At 34.2% G+C, this 17,735-nt stretch overlaps 1 protein-coding gene across 10 annotated transcripts in view; it reads left to right on the top strand.

Moving 5' to 3' along the window:
- DMD (dystrophin) overlaps positions 1–17,735 on the top strand; it is a 961,436-nt gene that overhangs the window by 360,018 nt on the left and 583,683 nt on the right. For all 10 annotated transcript variants that reach the window (XM_065741536.1, XM_065741534.1, XM_065741531.1 and 7 more), the window contains exons 31-35: positions 449–559; positions 3,688–3,861; positions 5,435–5,590; positions 9,374–9,544; positions 15,670–15,849. In XM_065741536.1, coding sequence (XP_065597608.1) covers positions 449–559; positions 3,688–3,861; positions 5,435–5,590; positions 9,374–9,544; positions 15,670–15,849 — 792 coding nt within the window. The remainder of the gene's footprint in view (positions 1–448; positions 560–3,687; positions 3,862–5,434; positions 5,591–9,373; positions 9,545–15,669; positions 15,850–17,735) is intronic.

The following is a 17,735-nucleotide window of genomic DNA, read 5'->3' as shown; positions in this document are numbered from 1 at the left end:
ATTGTGTCAGGTGAAGATGTTATGTGTACAGGAAACTTTGATCAGATTTCTGTCAATTTACTGGATGATACTATGAAAATAATGAACAAGAAAGAACAAAAAAATTTATTTTTTTATTTCTTCCCAATTAAAACTGTTTCTTCCCTTCAGAAGAAAGAAATCTATATTTTTTGCCTGCAGTTTATTCAAAATTGATGAAGTAGTATTCCATCATCTTTGCCATGTCGGAGAACTATATGCTTGTGTAGGAGATTATGATCAAGAGAAACTAATCTGAATAATGTAGAGGGCAGTAAACAAATAATTCATTGAAAAAATTCCTCTAGTGATCCAATAAACAGCGTAGTATTTTTATTTAATGTGATTCAAAGTCAACTATTCTAAATAATGTTAATGAGATTAACATTTTATTGAATCACTTCTGACAATATTCTTTGTTCTTCAATAGAAAATACAATCTGAATTAACAAGCCATGAGATTAGTTTGGAAGAAATGAAGAAACGAAACAGAGGCAAAGAATCTGCAAAAAGAGTTCTTTCCCAAATTGACGTGGCACAGGTATATATATTTTCTTTCCAACATCTTTCCTTCAGACTTTCAAACAGACTGTATTAATAATTTTGTTACTATACTGTGAAATAATATTAAGGTGTTACTTATGTTTCAGCTATTCCTTTTTAGTCAGGAAATCAGCATTTAATTAATGCCTTCTTATTGCCTATTTTGCCTTTCTTATTCCCATTACAGCCTACCCATCTAGTTGGCAACAGTTCTAGGACAGAGCTACTTAATATAGACTTCCTTCGAATATCAAATTACTAATTCCTAGTGATATTTTAACGTTATTGAAGAAAAGAAAATTTAGAATGGAAAATCTTTAGAAATATTTTGGTAGTTTTGGTTTTGAAAAAGGCATGAATCTATGTTTTGAAAGAGGATATTTTTCCCAAAAGAAACAGTGAGCAATACTGACTTAGTCATGGACTTTCATTTATCTCCCTTCAGTTGTTTCTGTGCTCTGAAAGTGTGCTTGACATGATTATTTGAACATTTCTTGCGCATTACCATCACTTCCGCTACTGGTGTGAAATAAATAAATACAGCTAACAATACATCCTAAGTAATTAAAGGATTCTCATTTTACTTCTGACCAAAGACACATTTAGTCTAATACCTTGCCATCAATATGAGCCAGAAGTCAGTGATAAGTAAATATTTACTAATGCTTCCCCAGTGATTTACAGTTCAGAAATTTCTGAGTGAGAGGTATTTAAAAACTCATGTCTAATGTCTTTATGACCTCTTAATAAACTGTTGGAATTCTTTGGTTTATTTAACACAGTTTAACAGAATGCTATATGACTATGTCCTTCCTTTCATTCATAGTGCCATAGAATGCCATGGGTTGGAAGAGATGATAATCTCAATGATAATCTAGTTCCCACCCTCCTGCTGTGAGCAGGGTTTCCAACAATTTCATCTTGTATTTTCTTTATGGAAATTTAACTTGTTGTCACCTTCTTAATTAATTTCAAGAAACAGATAGTACTTATTTGTTGATCTGTCATTTGCATTCCTCTTGTTTTACTGAGTAGTATGTTTATTTTACAGAACTGCAGTGCAGTGCAATCCTTTAGTGTTTTGTCACCAATGGCTTTTTGTCAACAGTTTACAGGCTGGTTCAGCCTGATTCCATGACTATTGGTGTGGGGGACCCACAGACCCACACCCCAGGAAAGGGGAAGGGGAAAGGGAAAAGGGAGATGGGCCTAGAAACAAAACAGCATCAATGATCTGAGGAGAAAAGGTAATTTACTAAATAAGATATCGGAAAGCAAAATAAGACAATATAATACAATATAATTGGAATTGAAGCTAATAAATCAAATAAAATGAGCAAGAGAGAGTGTCTGATAAACCGAAGGCCTTACGCTAAACGCTAAAGGTGAGGTGGCAGAGAACTTCCACTGCTGAGTCAATCCGAAAGAAAAGAGCATTTCTCATGACACGCAGACAGTTTTTATCTTTCCCACTGAGCGGAAAAATCATTTAAATACAAAGCAACGCAAAGTCCTCTGGGGAATGTGGTTCTTCTTCTCTTCTGAGACAGGTATACCCATAACTATTGATGATTCATGGAGCTGGAGCATTAAATCTTTAGTTCTCAATGCACTACATGATGTTATGATGTGGAATACCAATACCAAAAATCATAGAACCATGACACTTTCATTTTCTTTAATCTAATAACATATTTCTCTCTATTTCCTAGGTCATTTTTAATGTATTGATCACCATAAATTGTAACAGACAATGATGAGGGCATTGCAGGCTTCCCACATGACTTCATCAAGCTGAAGTATCACAAGAATATGAAAGTCTAATTAAGTATGGATTTAGTTTATGCAAACACTGTAGAAATATGCGGCCATTCACTCCAAATACTTCTTTCCTATTCCTATGCATTTGTTCACTTATTTATTCAGGAAAATACTTCCTTTCTTAGCCCATTTGATCATTAAGAATGTTAAATGAGAAATGTAGCTCAAAAGAAGTGTTGGAAATGTAAGTTTCCTGTAATACCCAGTATTGTCTTCAACTAATATTAGAGTGTGATTCCAAACTCCTTCACAGATTTCTAACAAACAGGGGAAGCATAATTTCCATTTTCAAAAACTGTGCTGATTTTTACAAATGCTGTTTTTCTATGGAAACTCTAATTCTGTTCCTTGTTACAGTTCTTCTCAAGTTTGTATAGTACAGAAAACAATATATTGGTATAAAGTGCCTTAGATTTGGAGACAAAATATCTGACGTGTTTGCAAATGCTGAATTCCTATTTAATTAATTATCGTCTTCCCAGTGGCCAATTTCTCACACTAGAAAAACTTACCTTACTAGTAGTTTGCTCTACATTTCTAAAGATGAATAAGTTCTTATTCTTGTAGGTAATCAAGATGCCTTTTCTTTGTTTAATTTCTCATTATTTTCTCTTCCCTTTACATGGGGATCACATAAGCAAGCAGTATAACTTACTGACAAAGATAACATATTCTGAAAATTTTGTAATTAGATGCCATGCTTGTCATAGATGGTTTTTTTCCTTCAAATTAATTTCTTATCATTTAAGGTTATGGGTTTTTTGTTTGTTTGTTTGTTTGCTTGTTTTTAAATTGAAATAGAAATCTATTTTATACTTTAAATCTCGTTTTTTGTGCTAGGCCTACTTACTGTCCAGCAACTTTACTTTACTTGGTTTTATATGAGGGACCAAGAAATATGCTAATAGCAAAAAGGAGCAACGTGGTCGAAAGCTGATGAGCATCCACAGTGGGTCTCTTTGTATTATGCTCATCCATTAAAACTACTTTTGTTTTCCCCACACCCAACATTGTACATATTGGAAAATATGAAAACTTTCCTTTTCTTCAGTCAAATATGCAGGCTCTTTTTTTCATTGGCTGTGCTGCATCCAGTACACTGGATGATGCAAGATTATTTCCTTCCCATGGAAACCAAGATTCTCTGCTGCTGGTATTTTCCCCAGAAGATTTCAGATGAAAATTTTCAGGATGAAAAGCTACACTGATTGATAATGGATTCTGAGCATCATGGAATGAATCCAAGACTTGTCTTCAGTGTTGATGCCATATCACATCTGCTACTTACCCCTCTTTACTTTTCAGAAAAAGCTACAGGATGTCTCCATGAAATTTCGCTTGTTTCAGAAGCCAGCTAATTTTGAACAGCGTCTGCAAGAATGCAAAAGAATTTTAGATGAAGTGAAATTGCAAGTGCCCAAGTTGGAGACGAAGAGTGTTGAGCAGGAAGTAGTACAGTCACAGTTGGACCACTGCATGGTAAATACATAAAATTTTGATTTCCTTCCATTCATTAAGAATCCACATCAATTTCATTAAGAATCTGTGAAAAAATTAAGAGGAAAGTTATGCAACAAAATTTATAGGAACCATTTTAGGTAATGGTCAATTTTGAGGAGGGTTGGGGAGTGAAGGTTAGAAGTGAAGGAGGACAGAGAGAAGAGATTTCTCTTTCTTGTTCAACTTCTCCAGTTTGGAAATGATATTAGAAGATTTATATACTTAAAACTGTGTTCAATTTGAAATTTTGCCAGGCTATCATTGCGTGGTGAAATAGCTCTAGCAATCTTACAGTAACGTGGTTTTGTCTTCTTCTGTCTTGGCAAAGAAACACGGGGTACTTTTGAGAATGAAAATTTTTGAAAATGTAAGTTTATACCACCATGTGCTACCGTCGTGATACTCCATAGTATAACCAGGAGTGTTGCAAAGTATTGAATCTGTTCTAGTCAGGAAAAGGAAAATATACAGAAAACCATGTACAGTAACCAATGGTTACTCCCATTACAGCTTTCATGAGTTGTCTTGCTGTGATTTTTTTATGGTACAAGAGCAAAAGACCTGATTATATCCTAAAGAATACGAAAAAGATCTGTATGAATCACATTAATACCCGTTTGTCATTGATAGGAAGTAGAGATAAAGTTCAACACTATGTTGACGATAGTAAAATGGAAATTTTAACAGCAAATATCAGAGCAATTTTATCTTTGTTTGCAGCATTTTTTTTCCTCACATTTCAGCATGCCTGAAGACAATTTTTCTTCCTTAACCTCTTTCAGATCAAAATGTAAGAATTGAAATTAAAAAATAACTGTGGAACAGGTTGATGCTGTTTCATTATTTACTGGGTTTCTTTTTTCTTAAATACAATTGCCCTTAAATTCATTTTTTTTCTATCAAAACAATGTGGCAATTAGAAGCCCTGTAGTTAGTTTCACTCAGCAGCTAGCTTTTTCAGCCCCTTTTCTTTCACACTCTAAGTGCTTATAGAACATCTTTCTTTACAATGTATCTCATAACATTTATTTTAGAAAAACTAGTCATATAATGCACGTTCAGGCCACATCCACTGCTGCCCCATGGGTTCTTGCATTGTTGTATGTGGAGATCTGCTCTGCAAGGTGCCTCTGGGCTGCAGGGTATTTCTGCTCTGCATCTGGAGTACCTTATATTCCTTTTGTATTGATCTTGGTGAATGCTGGGTCAGTATTAGTAAAGATAGGTTGTTCTGAGTCTTTTAATTTTACTTCTGATTAAAAAAAAAATAGAAAAAGTGATGCATTTTTCTCATAAACTTCTGTATACACTTTATACACACACACTCAGGGTGAGTTTTCTTCACCTTAGGTCACGTACTTGGTATCTACAGAGCAGTCTTAGTTCTTCTAGTTTTCAAATGGGAGTGAATGGCACTCAGTCATGTGTGATGTTTTTTTATGCCGCAAATGATAGAAAGAATTCTAGTCCATCTTTGTAATAGCTTCAATAGTCTTTTCTATTTTACTTATTGTAATAGTGGTGATTCTCTTTCATATTTCTATTTGATTAGAAATTATATAAAAGCCTGAGTGAGGTAAAGTCTGAAGTGGAAACAGTGATAAAAACTGGGAGGCAGATTGTTCAAAAGCAGCAGACAGAGAACCCAAAAGAACTGGATGAAAGGCTTACAGCTTTGAAGTTGCAATATAATGAATTGGGTGCGAAGGTAAGCTGTATGTTTTGTAATACAAAATTATGCTCTCTCTTTAACTGGCAAAAGTGAAGAATAATCTTGGTATGCTAAGTTAACATTTTTCTTTACTGGTTACTTTCAATGTCCTCACATTTTCTTAATGGTATAGAAAGAATGGAAGCAAAGGCAATTGTCAGAATGGCTATTCAGTTGTCCTGTAAAAATAAAATGACCTTCTAGAGAAATAGAAAATTGCTTTGTTAAAGTTTAAAATTATACTTCCTTAAACTTTTTACTTATTTTTTCTCTCTGATTTTTTTTTTGCCTTGTTTTGTTTTGGCCAGAAGGGGGTCTTGTTTCCTTTTAATGCCTCAAACAACCCCTAGCTTCAAAACACTTGAAGTGAGAAAAGTACTTAGGTTTTCTTTGTGTTTTTTCAGTGTTTTTTTTTTTTCCCTAAAGAGCTACTTGATAAAAGAGAGAATTCTACTTTTCATTTCCTTTTGCCTCCAGTTGTACAGATCATTATGTATTTTGTTTCTATTTGTTGCTGTCCAAAAATCTATTGACCAAAATTTCTTGCTATTGCAGCTATCCCCAGGAGGCATTTGTGTGCCTCTCTGCTTTACTTCATCTGCACTCTTGACTTTAACTACACATAGCATTCAGTTCTTGTCATAACTATTTCCTAGTTTAAATCTATAAAACTCTGACTCGCCTGGTTGCTATATCCTAGTATATAAACCACAGAATATTGTTTATTAATGAGTGTGTGGAATAGCTGTCTCACTGTTTTACATCTCAGATATGAGCAAACATTTTTTTTTCTAAAATTTTTTATTTGTCATCCTCTGTTACACAGATGCCCTCAGATTTCTTCATGTTGGGCAACAGTGCCTATGAAATCTGTAATCAGGAATGTATTAGTAGTACATAATCTATATCAATTCATATACAGTCAGAAGCTGCTATGCTTCCTAACAGGACAGTGTTTTTGTTTAAACAAAGTTTCCCTAAGATTTAAATAAACAGACATTAGAAAAGACAGACTACTAACTAATATTAACAAGACCAGGTCCAGATAAATACATTTGTGTCAATTTCTGAAGGCTTTTTATTCTGGAAGAGGTTGCCTGCTAATGAAGTACAATTCTGTTTAAGTATTGTTGATCTTTGAAGAGAAGTTGTGGCATTATCCTAAAGATAGTCGTAGTACAAATAACTCAATAGCTGTTCTTAATCTGTTTTCTTTCTCTCATCTTCATTAAAACTTTCCACAGAACTTCTAATAACTGTGAGATCAGGGTAAGTTTGAAGCAGTGACTTAGTGAAGACTGTGAAGGCCAGGTATCACTGTGTGTTTATTGCTAAAACGTATACATTCCTAACCTGAAGAACGAAACGTTTTTTTATACTTTGAGAAAATTGTAGATTATTGATCACTCAGTGTGCAGTTTACACACACAATGATTATCAAGTGCCACTGACTGTAGCAATAAACCAGAAAGTATTATATTTAACAAAGATAATATTCATTTGGGAACCTGAATTAAAACAGTTCACTGCCATTCTTTAAAACAGAGGTATTAAGATACATTTTGAGTGTAAAGAAGACTGAAATGTCTGCTTCATTAAGATGTGTATGGCTACCATTTGAGAGTAGATTATATATTTGTTTTCTTCATTATTCTAGAATGGACTGTAGCCTTTTTTCCTACATTATATTTAGCATAACTGCAGCAGAAAGGTGCCATTATTAGAGGGGACCTCTCAACTAATGAAGTAATAAAAACGCACCATTAGGAAGCCATTAGTGATCTAAGTGAGCAACACTGCCAATTAATGTCTCTCAAAAGTATGTGGTGCTTTGTTTACCATTATTGTCCTGGATTTAATTTCCCACATTCACTTTCACATATAATGATAGTTAATTATGGATACATATTTTATATATATATGTGTAATGGTAGTTAATGGTAGAGAACTGAACTGATCTCTTAGCCATATTCAATCCTAATTGTTTTGCTGATTTTGGAGAACTACAGCTTTTCTTTTTATGAAAAATAAAAGTATATGTATAGAGAGAGAAATAAGGTTTATGGAGAATAAATAATACATTTGATATCACCATAGGAAACAGAAGGCCTTAAGAGGGCACTGTTTCCTATTTTTCTTTAGAAATACATCTTCATGTTTAAAGTACAAACAGAAACTGATGCATTTGTAACCTCCAGATATATACAGTGTAGATGGGAGTAGAGTAATATTATAGATAGAATATCCAGCATTTAGAGATATATAGAGCAACGTAACTATTTGTTTTGTGATTGTGTAGGTATCAACAGTTTCATTTTATAACACTAAGTGGTTTCTCTTACAGAGATAATCACACACAGGGTAGTGCACTTTGCATAATATTTCTGCAAAGTACATGCAAATAGTTATTTAAAGTGACTATTATCATTTTATTAGACATTGGTACTATTTTTGGATATCTGATACTACTGTAGACAATGCTGCCAATGTTTGTATTCTTGAAAAGGTCTTGTACAAAGATGGGGAGAAAGGATCATGGGATCATTTTGTTCTCTCAAAGTCCTGCTTTCATGAACAACAGAAAGTTGACTGAAATGTAAATAAAAATCAGTGGCTACAATATCTCTTGATTACTAATTGATATGCAAGATAATTAGTCATTTCTTTTTAATATTTTTGATCCACTGCACAGTTTCAGTCCACCTTCACTAATCAGCAATTTTTGAGTTTCTACAGCACATTATTTAATTCATATATTCAAATTGCCAGTCTCCTAATGTCCTGTTGTGGTTCATGTTTCAGAGACCTCTTCATTTATTCTTCTGCCCGTTTTATAAAGTATTCAGAAACTTACTTCTCTTCTTAAATGTGCTGAGGAGCTGGCAGGAAAGATTATATTCCCCTCATCCTTCAAAATCTTTACCAATATGTAATACAGAACCATAATACAAATGCTCAGCTTTTCTTGAAGGTACCATGTAATGTGCTTTAAAGAACTTAACAAATAAAACATGTATTGTCTGTATTACTTCACATCCATATGAAAATCCTAACATAGATTTGCCATCTGTGATGGCAAAGTTGTTAATGCGGGGAGCTGGAAGATTGGAAGCTAGTGGTGGAGTAATGACTTAGGTAGGTGAGGTCAGAAAGTGTGCTGAGAAGAATAGAAGTGCTGCTCTAAGTCTGTAGTAAAAACTTCCAAGTAAGAAACTGACAGTTTCATGGGATTTGCCCTGGGACTTGAGCTAGTAATAGGTTTATGGGAAACGTGAATAAGAGTTGGTTATCTAAGGAAGCTAGAAGTGGCAAAAAAAAGCCTGGGGAGATAAGGAGAAATTGAAAGAGGACTATGACAGAAGATGGAGGACAATTGAACAGAAGGTTGGGATAACAGTCTACAAACTGAACTTACTTTAAAAAGTGTTTGTAATATAGCCTACTCATACTCATGCTTGTGTAACTCTCTAAAAAATGTATATTAACCTTTCTTTTATTGGTTTATTTGGAACCAAGAAGTATTATCTTTAGTCAATGCTAAACAGAAGTGCATGTGGACACTTGAGGTTCCTTTCTTTTTTTTTTTTTTTTTTTTTTAATAGGTATTTTCGTGCCAGCAGCAAAAATAAACACTGCAAGTACTTAGGAAAGATGTTGATATTACAAGTGCAATTTGCCTTATAAAGTTTTAAGTTAAGCTTTCACATAAAAGTGGCAGATAGAATATACTGAAAAAAGTCATCAAACCAGAGTTAAAAAACATGTGTTTCATTTCTACAGGTGACAGAAAAAAAGCAAGAGTTAGAGAAATGCTTGAAATTGTCCCGGAAGCTACGAAAAGAAATTAATTCTCTGACAGAATGGCTTGCAGCAACAGATGTGGAATTGACAAAGAGATCAGCTGTACAAGGGATGCCTAGCAATTTGGATGCTGAAATTGCCTGGGGCAAGGTAACAATGTAACACATACTGTACCTTTATACACATCAGTTTATGCATATTAAAGAAGGCTTGATAAAGAGAATAAAAATTCTAGTTTTAATCAGCAGAACTTTATAACTGTTATGTTTTTATCACAAGCACTAGTGCACAAAAAAATTTTTTAAGCATCTTAATCTCTTTATATATATACTAGCACAATTCCACTTCAAAGTGGAATAATCTGCCCTGAAAAGAGTTTAAAGTGGAATTTCATTTTCCAAAGAGTATTTTGAATTTTCCATCAGGTATCCATGTAAATAGAGATCACTTCTCTCTCATCCCATTCTTATTATGGCTAAAAAGTAAAAGAGTTCCAGTAGATAAAAGAAGAAGCATGTCAGAAAACTAGGGGTTACATGTTTTCAGATAGCAGCCAAGAGGATGAACATTTGGTTCCTTATGCTGTTTGTTTTGTGGCTCATTCATTTTTACTTCAAGAGCTTCTTACTTTAATAACACCTTACTTAAAAGTCTTAGTTTAAGTTAAAATGCAAATCCTAAAATGAAATTTTCCTCATACGTATGCCACAAACTAGATACAAATCTCATGGAACACAAAGGGATGCAAGAGCTACATCAAGCTGTGTATTTCTGTGGAATATTAAGACAGCACAGTATCATTTGACATTAGCTAATTTGGTTATAATCTGCATATGTAAGGAAAATCAATTCTGACTCAGATCATAAGCAAACTAAACCATCATTGTACAAACGTTCCAAAATCTGTGCTTTTTAGGAAACTGTGCTTTTGTAAATGCTTATCATAATTCAGAGCTTCAATATTTCAAATAATTATGTGCAGCCAGCAATGTTTTGGATAAGTTGTTGTTGTTGTTTCATGAAAAAATAGCACTTCACCTTAATAGGAAGAATCCTTTAAACATCTTACTGGTCTCAACATGCAATATATACACTGTCATGAATAATGTGCAGGCAACTTTATGACTTCCATAAGACTGTAGTAGTTTCAGGCACTGCAGTACAATTTGCTTTGTGTTTCCTATGGGCTTTTTGTATGTGTTTCTTTTTTGCTTTGTTTTTAACTGACCCTTTCAAGCTTCTGAGCTTAACGTCTTTAACTTTGAAATAAACTGATGACTTATGAAACAGGTACCAAGAAAAAGAAAATCTTACATGTTCTTTGTGAGCTATGGAATAATTTCTTTTATCCTCAGTGTTTAAGAGTGACTGTGTTTTAAAAGTAGTGTCCAAAGATAGGTTAAGATCAGTTCTTACTGTCTTACAATTACTTCTTTCACTACTACTGCTTTGATTTTCAAACAAAAACCTCAGTCCCTAAAAATCCCGTTGCTGTTTGCTGTTTTCCCACTTTCACTTGCTGCCCTTAAAGCTTTACGTAGTTCCTCTCATCACTTCTGCTTGATTTTGTCATCTTATCACACATAATAAAGTTGCAGTTGTTTAAGATTTAGGTATTAGATAATATTATCATTTTAATGCCCCTTACTACACTGCTAGATTATCCAGTGACTAGAAGAACAGTAATATTCAGTATTGCTAAACTATAAGGTATAGTTCTTCAAAATCAGAAATGCAAACTGTATGTTTCTAAGTGCTTCTTCAGGAAAGCTGATTCAGATGGACATAGCTTCACAGCAGTTTAAATGGAAAGACTTGTCTTCGACATAATTTAACTGTTAGATATATTTCTTCAGAAATTGCATAACTTGAACATAAAGTTTGATTAATTGCACAGTTGCATCGTGGGAAGTTCTTGCTACGTCTCACTGCTGCTATGAAAAATGCATATTTTACCTTAGAATTCTCAAAAAATGTAACAAAAGCTAATTAAAATGAGAAATGTTAACATGAAAAATATATAAATCAGGTGAACCTACTAATACTAAAAAGGCTACAATGTTGTGGATTCTCATGAGGAAATGACACATAAAGGGTTGCAAAAAATGACATGCAAAAAGCAGATTTTGGCTTCAGTTCCAGAAAAAGTCTCTCATATAGGTCTGGCCTCACATACTACCTCAGCTCTTCTGCTTCAGTCAGTGGATCACTAAAATAGGGATAAACAATTTTGTATGAAAACAACTCTTCCTGAAGTATGTATTTACTGTATATCTTTTGGAAATCCTTTATAAGGATTGATTCTCTTTAGGGGAATATAAATCAATATTTCTGTAAATATAAGCATACTATTAATTTTGAACTATCCAACAAACTCATGGCAGATCCTCTTCTTCCAGACAAATGTACATGCTGAAATTGTGTGTTATAATTATACTTTTTACACAATCTGCTCCCACTGTAGCAGGAAGTGTTGTGTGTGGCATGAATTAAAATCATTTTGAGGACTTCACAAATAAGTATGCCTCATATACTCCTATGTGGATTTCAGGGTAGCATTGTATAAAATAGTACATCAATAATTCAGTCCCTAGTAACAGGCCATCACAGTGTCTGATTAATGCCACAGCTTTGGGCTTTGGACTTCCTGAGTAAGTGTTCTACTGAAGACATTAACCGATCTAGCAAAATGAACTGGGAGATGAATTGGGCCCAGCAGATCGCCATTGTTAGGAAAATATACTGAAAACTGACATGGAAAATGGATACAGAGAGTGCAGAACTCAGTAGTGTGAACAAACTGAAAATCGGATGTGTGATGCAGTCATTGCAACGGAGAAGAGAACTCATTTTTTTTGTTTTCAGCACAAGGAAACAGTTTTATTTATTACTTTACTTATTTCTAATCAATTTCCAGTGCCAAAGTCTTTTAAAACATGAAGAGAACTCATGGTTTCAAAGATAATTATAGAGGTTAGAACTAAAAAATGTGAACATTGTCTTCAAAGTATAAAAATCCAAAGTTAAAGTGAGTAGGAAATGACATAAATGAAAAATAATCTTTATATGAAGGAAATTGTGCAAATCTAGAATTTTTCTAAGGTCAGAAAAAAACTTGTTGGCTGAATTAACTTGAAAAGAAATGGGCAGTGTAATGAAAGCTGTAAGCTGTGCCTTTTTGCTCAGTAGAGACAAGCTAAATCTTTCCACTTGAATTCAGTTCTGGTATAATAGATAAGAAAAATGACATACGAGTGGAAAAATAGTCATTAAATATTGTGTATTAAAAATCCATTTATAATTAGAAGACTGAGTTAGGGAAGACATTTATCACAAAAGACATTAATCATTGTGGGGCTCATTTGTCTTTTAATCAGGAGCTAGTCTGATATGAATTAGATTGCCAGGAAACCATGTTCTCAATAAGGAAATACCAGGTGGTAGCACCAGGAAAGATTCTCTGTCGCTATCAGCAGTGTAATACCAGTGCTTTAATGTTCAGCTAGAGAGCATAATGCTAGTGAGTGTAAAGTTGACTTGAAGTGCTTAGAAATACCTTAGCTAACACATTTAGCAACATATTTCCTGTCAATAAAATCAGTGAAATGAAATGATCTGAGAATTCTTTGGACTGATTCACAGTCAGTTGTCAGGATGTAATAAAAAATAAGAGATGTGCTGTAAATAAACAAGTAAATGTGTATAATCATCCCCTGTGGAGGCCATAATGTCAGTTTCTGATTAATTCTGTAATCTCCCCCTGGAGAGCTCAGCCACATAGGTAATTTCTTTTACAGAGATTTAAATTACTAAGATTACTTTATAGTAATTCACAATAAACAGGCTGCATGGAGCCATATATCTTTTCTTCTATCTTTTGTTGATTTTGAATTTTTAAATGTACATATCTAAATTAACAGAAAGTTAAAATAGTGTCCTTGTTACTTAGTCGCAGTTTAATTTGATATATGGCAGTCTTACCATTAGAAACTGTTGCTCAGAAACCCTCTTCACCATGTTCTCACAAAACAAATCAACAAAAAAATATTCCTATGTGGCTTCTGTTTGCAACCATCATTTGTTCCTAGTTAGTCTTTGCTAATGCAAAGGAGGTTATTTTTGCTTCCTGATTGAAGCATCAATCATAAACAAACAAACAAAAACAAACAAACAAAAAACAACCACCAGTAGTAGTTTTTATTAAACTCAAGTATCAAGTATCCCATACTGGAGTGGAATCAGAAATAGAGCTGTGAACCTCAAAGTGTATATGGCTGCATAGATAACTACATTTATTTATACAAACAGTAATTTGTCCTGTCTTCCTGTGGATCTGCATGTAAAATAAAGGTACTATTGTATGCAACTAAAAACCACTTATTATGAATTCTCTGTAGAGTTGGTCTTCATATCTTGCAAAGGATCCTACATAACCCTGAGCTTCAAGCCATCTGAATTTGTTATTCTTAAAGTAAAATTTCTGTTTTACTTTAGGAATAACTAAAGTAAAACTTCTGTTTTACTTCACAATTTCTTTCCTAAGACTTCAATGATAGGGAATGATATAGAGAAGTTTAGCTGGTCTTCCAGCTACCTTCTGGCCTTTCCTCCTTCTGGCTTTACCAAGATACAGAATAGAAGCTGGTCACCTGGGACACACCAGACATGCAGAGTTTTAACATAGAATAGGGATCTCTGTGACTGCTTTTATTTTCCTGGAGTCTGGGAACCCAGACAACATTTCCCCAGGATATGTTCATGTCCTGGGCTTTTGGTGGTTATGTAATACCCCAGTTTCAATTAAGGCATGCTGCCAGCATTTGTCTGAGAATTACAAGTGAGAACTCCTCTAACTGTTAAAGAAAAAATTAATTCACTGAAATCTGAATTCTTTTTTAAGAATAATAATTTAAAAAAATGATGGTCAAATAATTTCTGTTATTTTCTCCTACGGCAAATATCCATAACTGTTACTTCAGAAAAGTGGAAGTACAAAGATTTTTACCAGTGAGACATTTCAGAATTCTATTTAACAGCAATTGCCAAGCAATTTGAATGGATGGGGATCAGGCCCAGCCAGCATGGGTTCATTAAAGGCACGTTTCTTGACTAACCTGATCTCCTTCTATGACCAGTGACCTATCTGGTGGATGAGGGAAAGGCTGTCGAAAAAGTAATAGAAGTTTTATTACTTTATATACATTACCTATATTATACAGTGCTGAACATTCCCACCATTATTCCATTCCATTTTGTTGCCGTGCAACAGATGGCAGCAGAGGGGCAGCGTGACACAGTGGCATCTGACATGGAAGTGCTTATGAAGCAAAGTTGAGGAATTGAGTTCCTCTGTCCAGAAAAAAATTGTACCCATTGACAATCATTGCTGAACATCTGTGGAGACAAACTACTAGATGTGAGTGGTGGGTGGTGCGTTACACTAGTGACAGTGGATCACCACTGCTGGTGCAGATTTTTACAAGCGTGACATGCTGGCTCTTGTTCATAGCTAGTGGCAGTGACTATGTGGAAAACAATGTATTTTAGTTGAGAATTTGATCCATCAAACAGTGTTGTTGTCCTCTTGTGTCTGCTGTCATTTCCATGGAAATAAATAGGAGGTATTACTTTCAGAGAGTCCTACATATATGTGTTTTTTTTTTAGACGCTATGAGTAGTATTTCAGTATTTTAGTTCACTGAGTAAAATCTCAGGTGAATGGAAGAAAAGATGCATTTCTGCACTTTGAATCAAGAAATTAACAGGATAGAACATGGTTTCTGCTGAAAAAAGATTGCAGTGGCAAATATCAAAGGAATATTAAAATTCTTCACAAGACTAGTTTCAGTGGAGTTCCATAATTCTTGAGATGTTATCATAATGCTTTGTTATTGTCCTATTTATTATGTTAGTTTTATGTGCAGTTTCATAGCTATGCCATTTTATTACATGCAAACTAAATATTTCCTGGTAAATAATGTAAAACATATTTTTGTACTGTTTTTTATGTATTAAAACTGTATTTTGAATATTGGAGTGAGCTAATTCATGATTTTTAAAAAGAATTTGTTTAACAATTATGAGATGATGAAGAACACAATTTTATCAGAGCTAAGTCCAAACAATTTACATTTTACTTATTCTACAGAGAATAGTTTCCCTAAATATAGGAAGCAAAAGGGTGTTTTTAGTACGAACCTACTGGCTGTTTGATGATCTTTGTGTGGAGAATATTTAATTCCCTGAATTTTTATTTTTTATTCCGCTCACTGCAGGCAACACGGAAAGAGATTGAGAAACGCCAAGTCCAACTTAAGAACATCGGTGATTTAGGAGAGAATTTGAAGACAGTACTGAAAGGAAAGGAAAGCCTAGTGGAAGATAAACTCAGCCTCCTGAACAGTAATTGGATAGCAGTAACTTCACGTGCCGAGGAATGGTTAAATCTGTTAATGGTAAGAATAATGTATTTGCACCCACACGGGAATTGATACCCATTTGTGGGTGCTCCTCCTCATAGGATTGCTTTTTCTGGTGCCCTAGAGTGTGCTTATCCAATGCATTGACAGTCAATCACATTGTTTAGTATGTTGAATATATTCTAGTTTGGAATATTTACAGAGAGAGTGCACTGTGAAATCATGCTTATTAGTATTTTCCATTCTTATCTGCCTGAGTAGTTTCTGGGCCATTTTTTGTTTCGTTGTTGTATTTTATTTCCTTAATGTGTGAAAAGCAGTTTCTTCCCAAAGACATAGACTACTTGAATATGAATCAAGTAAAAGAAATGGCCATGTTCGTTGAATTAAGTCTAAGTATTGATACCAACTTTGTGTTTGTCTACATTAGCATTTCTGTTCACAACAGAAATACAATCTAGAAGTCACTACCTGCATGTTGGTTTGGTCCTCAGAGTACATGTGCTATGTATGAACTAAATTCATTTCAAAGGCAACTGAATTAGAAGCTCTGTGCAGTACACCCCTAATGTGCTCAAGAACAATGATGTGGTCCTTTAGAACTCTGTGGTCCTCCTTTGGGCAATTTTGTGGTGCATGTTTTGATGGGGGTACTGTGTTAAGGAGCCCTCATACAAAGTAAATCCCTGAACCACATTTAATTTAGATTCAGGAGTCCCAGATGCTTAGAACTACCAGCAGTCATAAAACCATATTCTCCTCTCAAAGTCATGTTGTCATGAAGCAATGACAAAAACAAAGAAGGAGTTTTAACCATACAGTGTCTGAACAGTTATGAAAATCTTCTATAGTGTTTCTGTTCCTGATGGAATCAGAATGCAGTTTGAAGCCAGAGAAACTGAAGGGATTCTCAGAGATACGTTAGACTTCATTTTTCGGAGGTTGATGTCTTAAGAGTTCTACGAGAGACTGTTCTCTTAAGAATACTTCTGTGACAGATATGCAGCACCACTAATGGGCTTCTTCATCTATAGGCAGCATATGAGTGCAAACGTCTGTTTGTATCTGCTCTATCTGGAAGACTGAAGCATCAGATTTAGCATGATGTAGGTGCTTAGCTTCAATGTGGTACTGATTATAAGAAATATATATTGGAGTTTATGGATTGTTGTAGTTACGTATTTGGTAAGGTTGTATAGCAGTATTGCAGTTTTTGTAGAGTAATGACCAAAAGTAATAGCTCGATAAAATGTCACAGTGGTTGCCACTGTTACACTACTAGAATTCTAATTCTAATACTAAATTCTAATAGTCTGCTAATAAGTACATATGGTTCACCATTAATTTTGAGGTGGATATGCACTTAATTCTAGAGATCTCATCAGAAAAGATGATTTATGAACAAATTTAAAAAAAGAAGAAAAAAACACTTTTGTTAGAATATTTAAGACCATAGCTTTTTAAAAAGTAGAATATAAAAGTAGAGAAGCTAGATGAAATGTACATGAAAGTTTCATATGTATAATTCACTTTCTTGATTGTGATTTTGCAAGTGAATCTTTGTTTGCATACTAGTTTCACTTAGTTGCTCACCCAAAATTGAGCCTGACTCTTGGGAAATTTTTCCTCCAGTAGGCCTGGCTGCCAGCTTCCTGTTCCTCTCAGCAGACTCACTGAGCTGCAGATGCCTGTTCCTTGCCATGACTGCATCACCCTCCTGTCTGTCTCTTATGAAGATTCTGTCTCTTCTAGAATGTCTTTCAAAGAAACAGAACATATAAAGTTAAAGCAAACACACAGAATAGATTCTGTCCTTCAAAAAAAAAAAAAGTTAGATATATGAAATAAATTTTGTATTATAACATATGCATGTTTGCCACAGTTGGCATAAATATGGCTATTATTTCAGTTCTGATTACTTT

Source organism: Cyrtonyx montezumae, unplaced genomic scaffold, assembly GCF_038088225.1.
Source record: "Cyrtonyx montezumae isolate F1298 unplaced genomic scaffold, pur_monq_1.0 scaffold_3, whole genome shotgun sequence".
Classification (NCBI taxonomy): Eukaryota; Metazoa; Chordata; class Aves; order Galliformes; family Odontophoridae; genus Cyrtonyx; species Cyrtonyx montezumae.
This window is presented reverse-complemented; position numbering and strand designations above follow the sequence as displayed.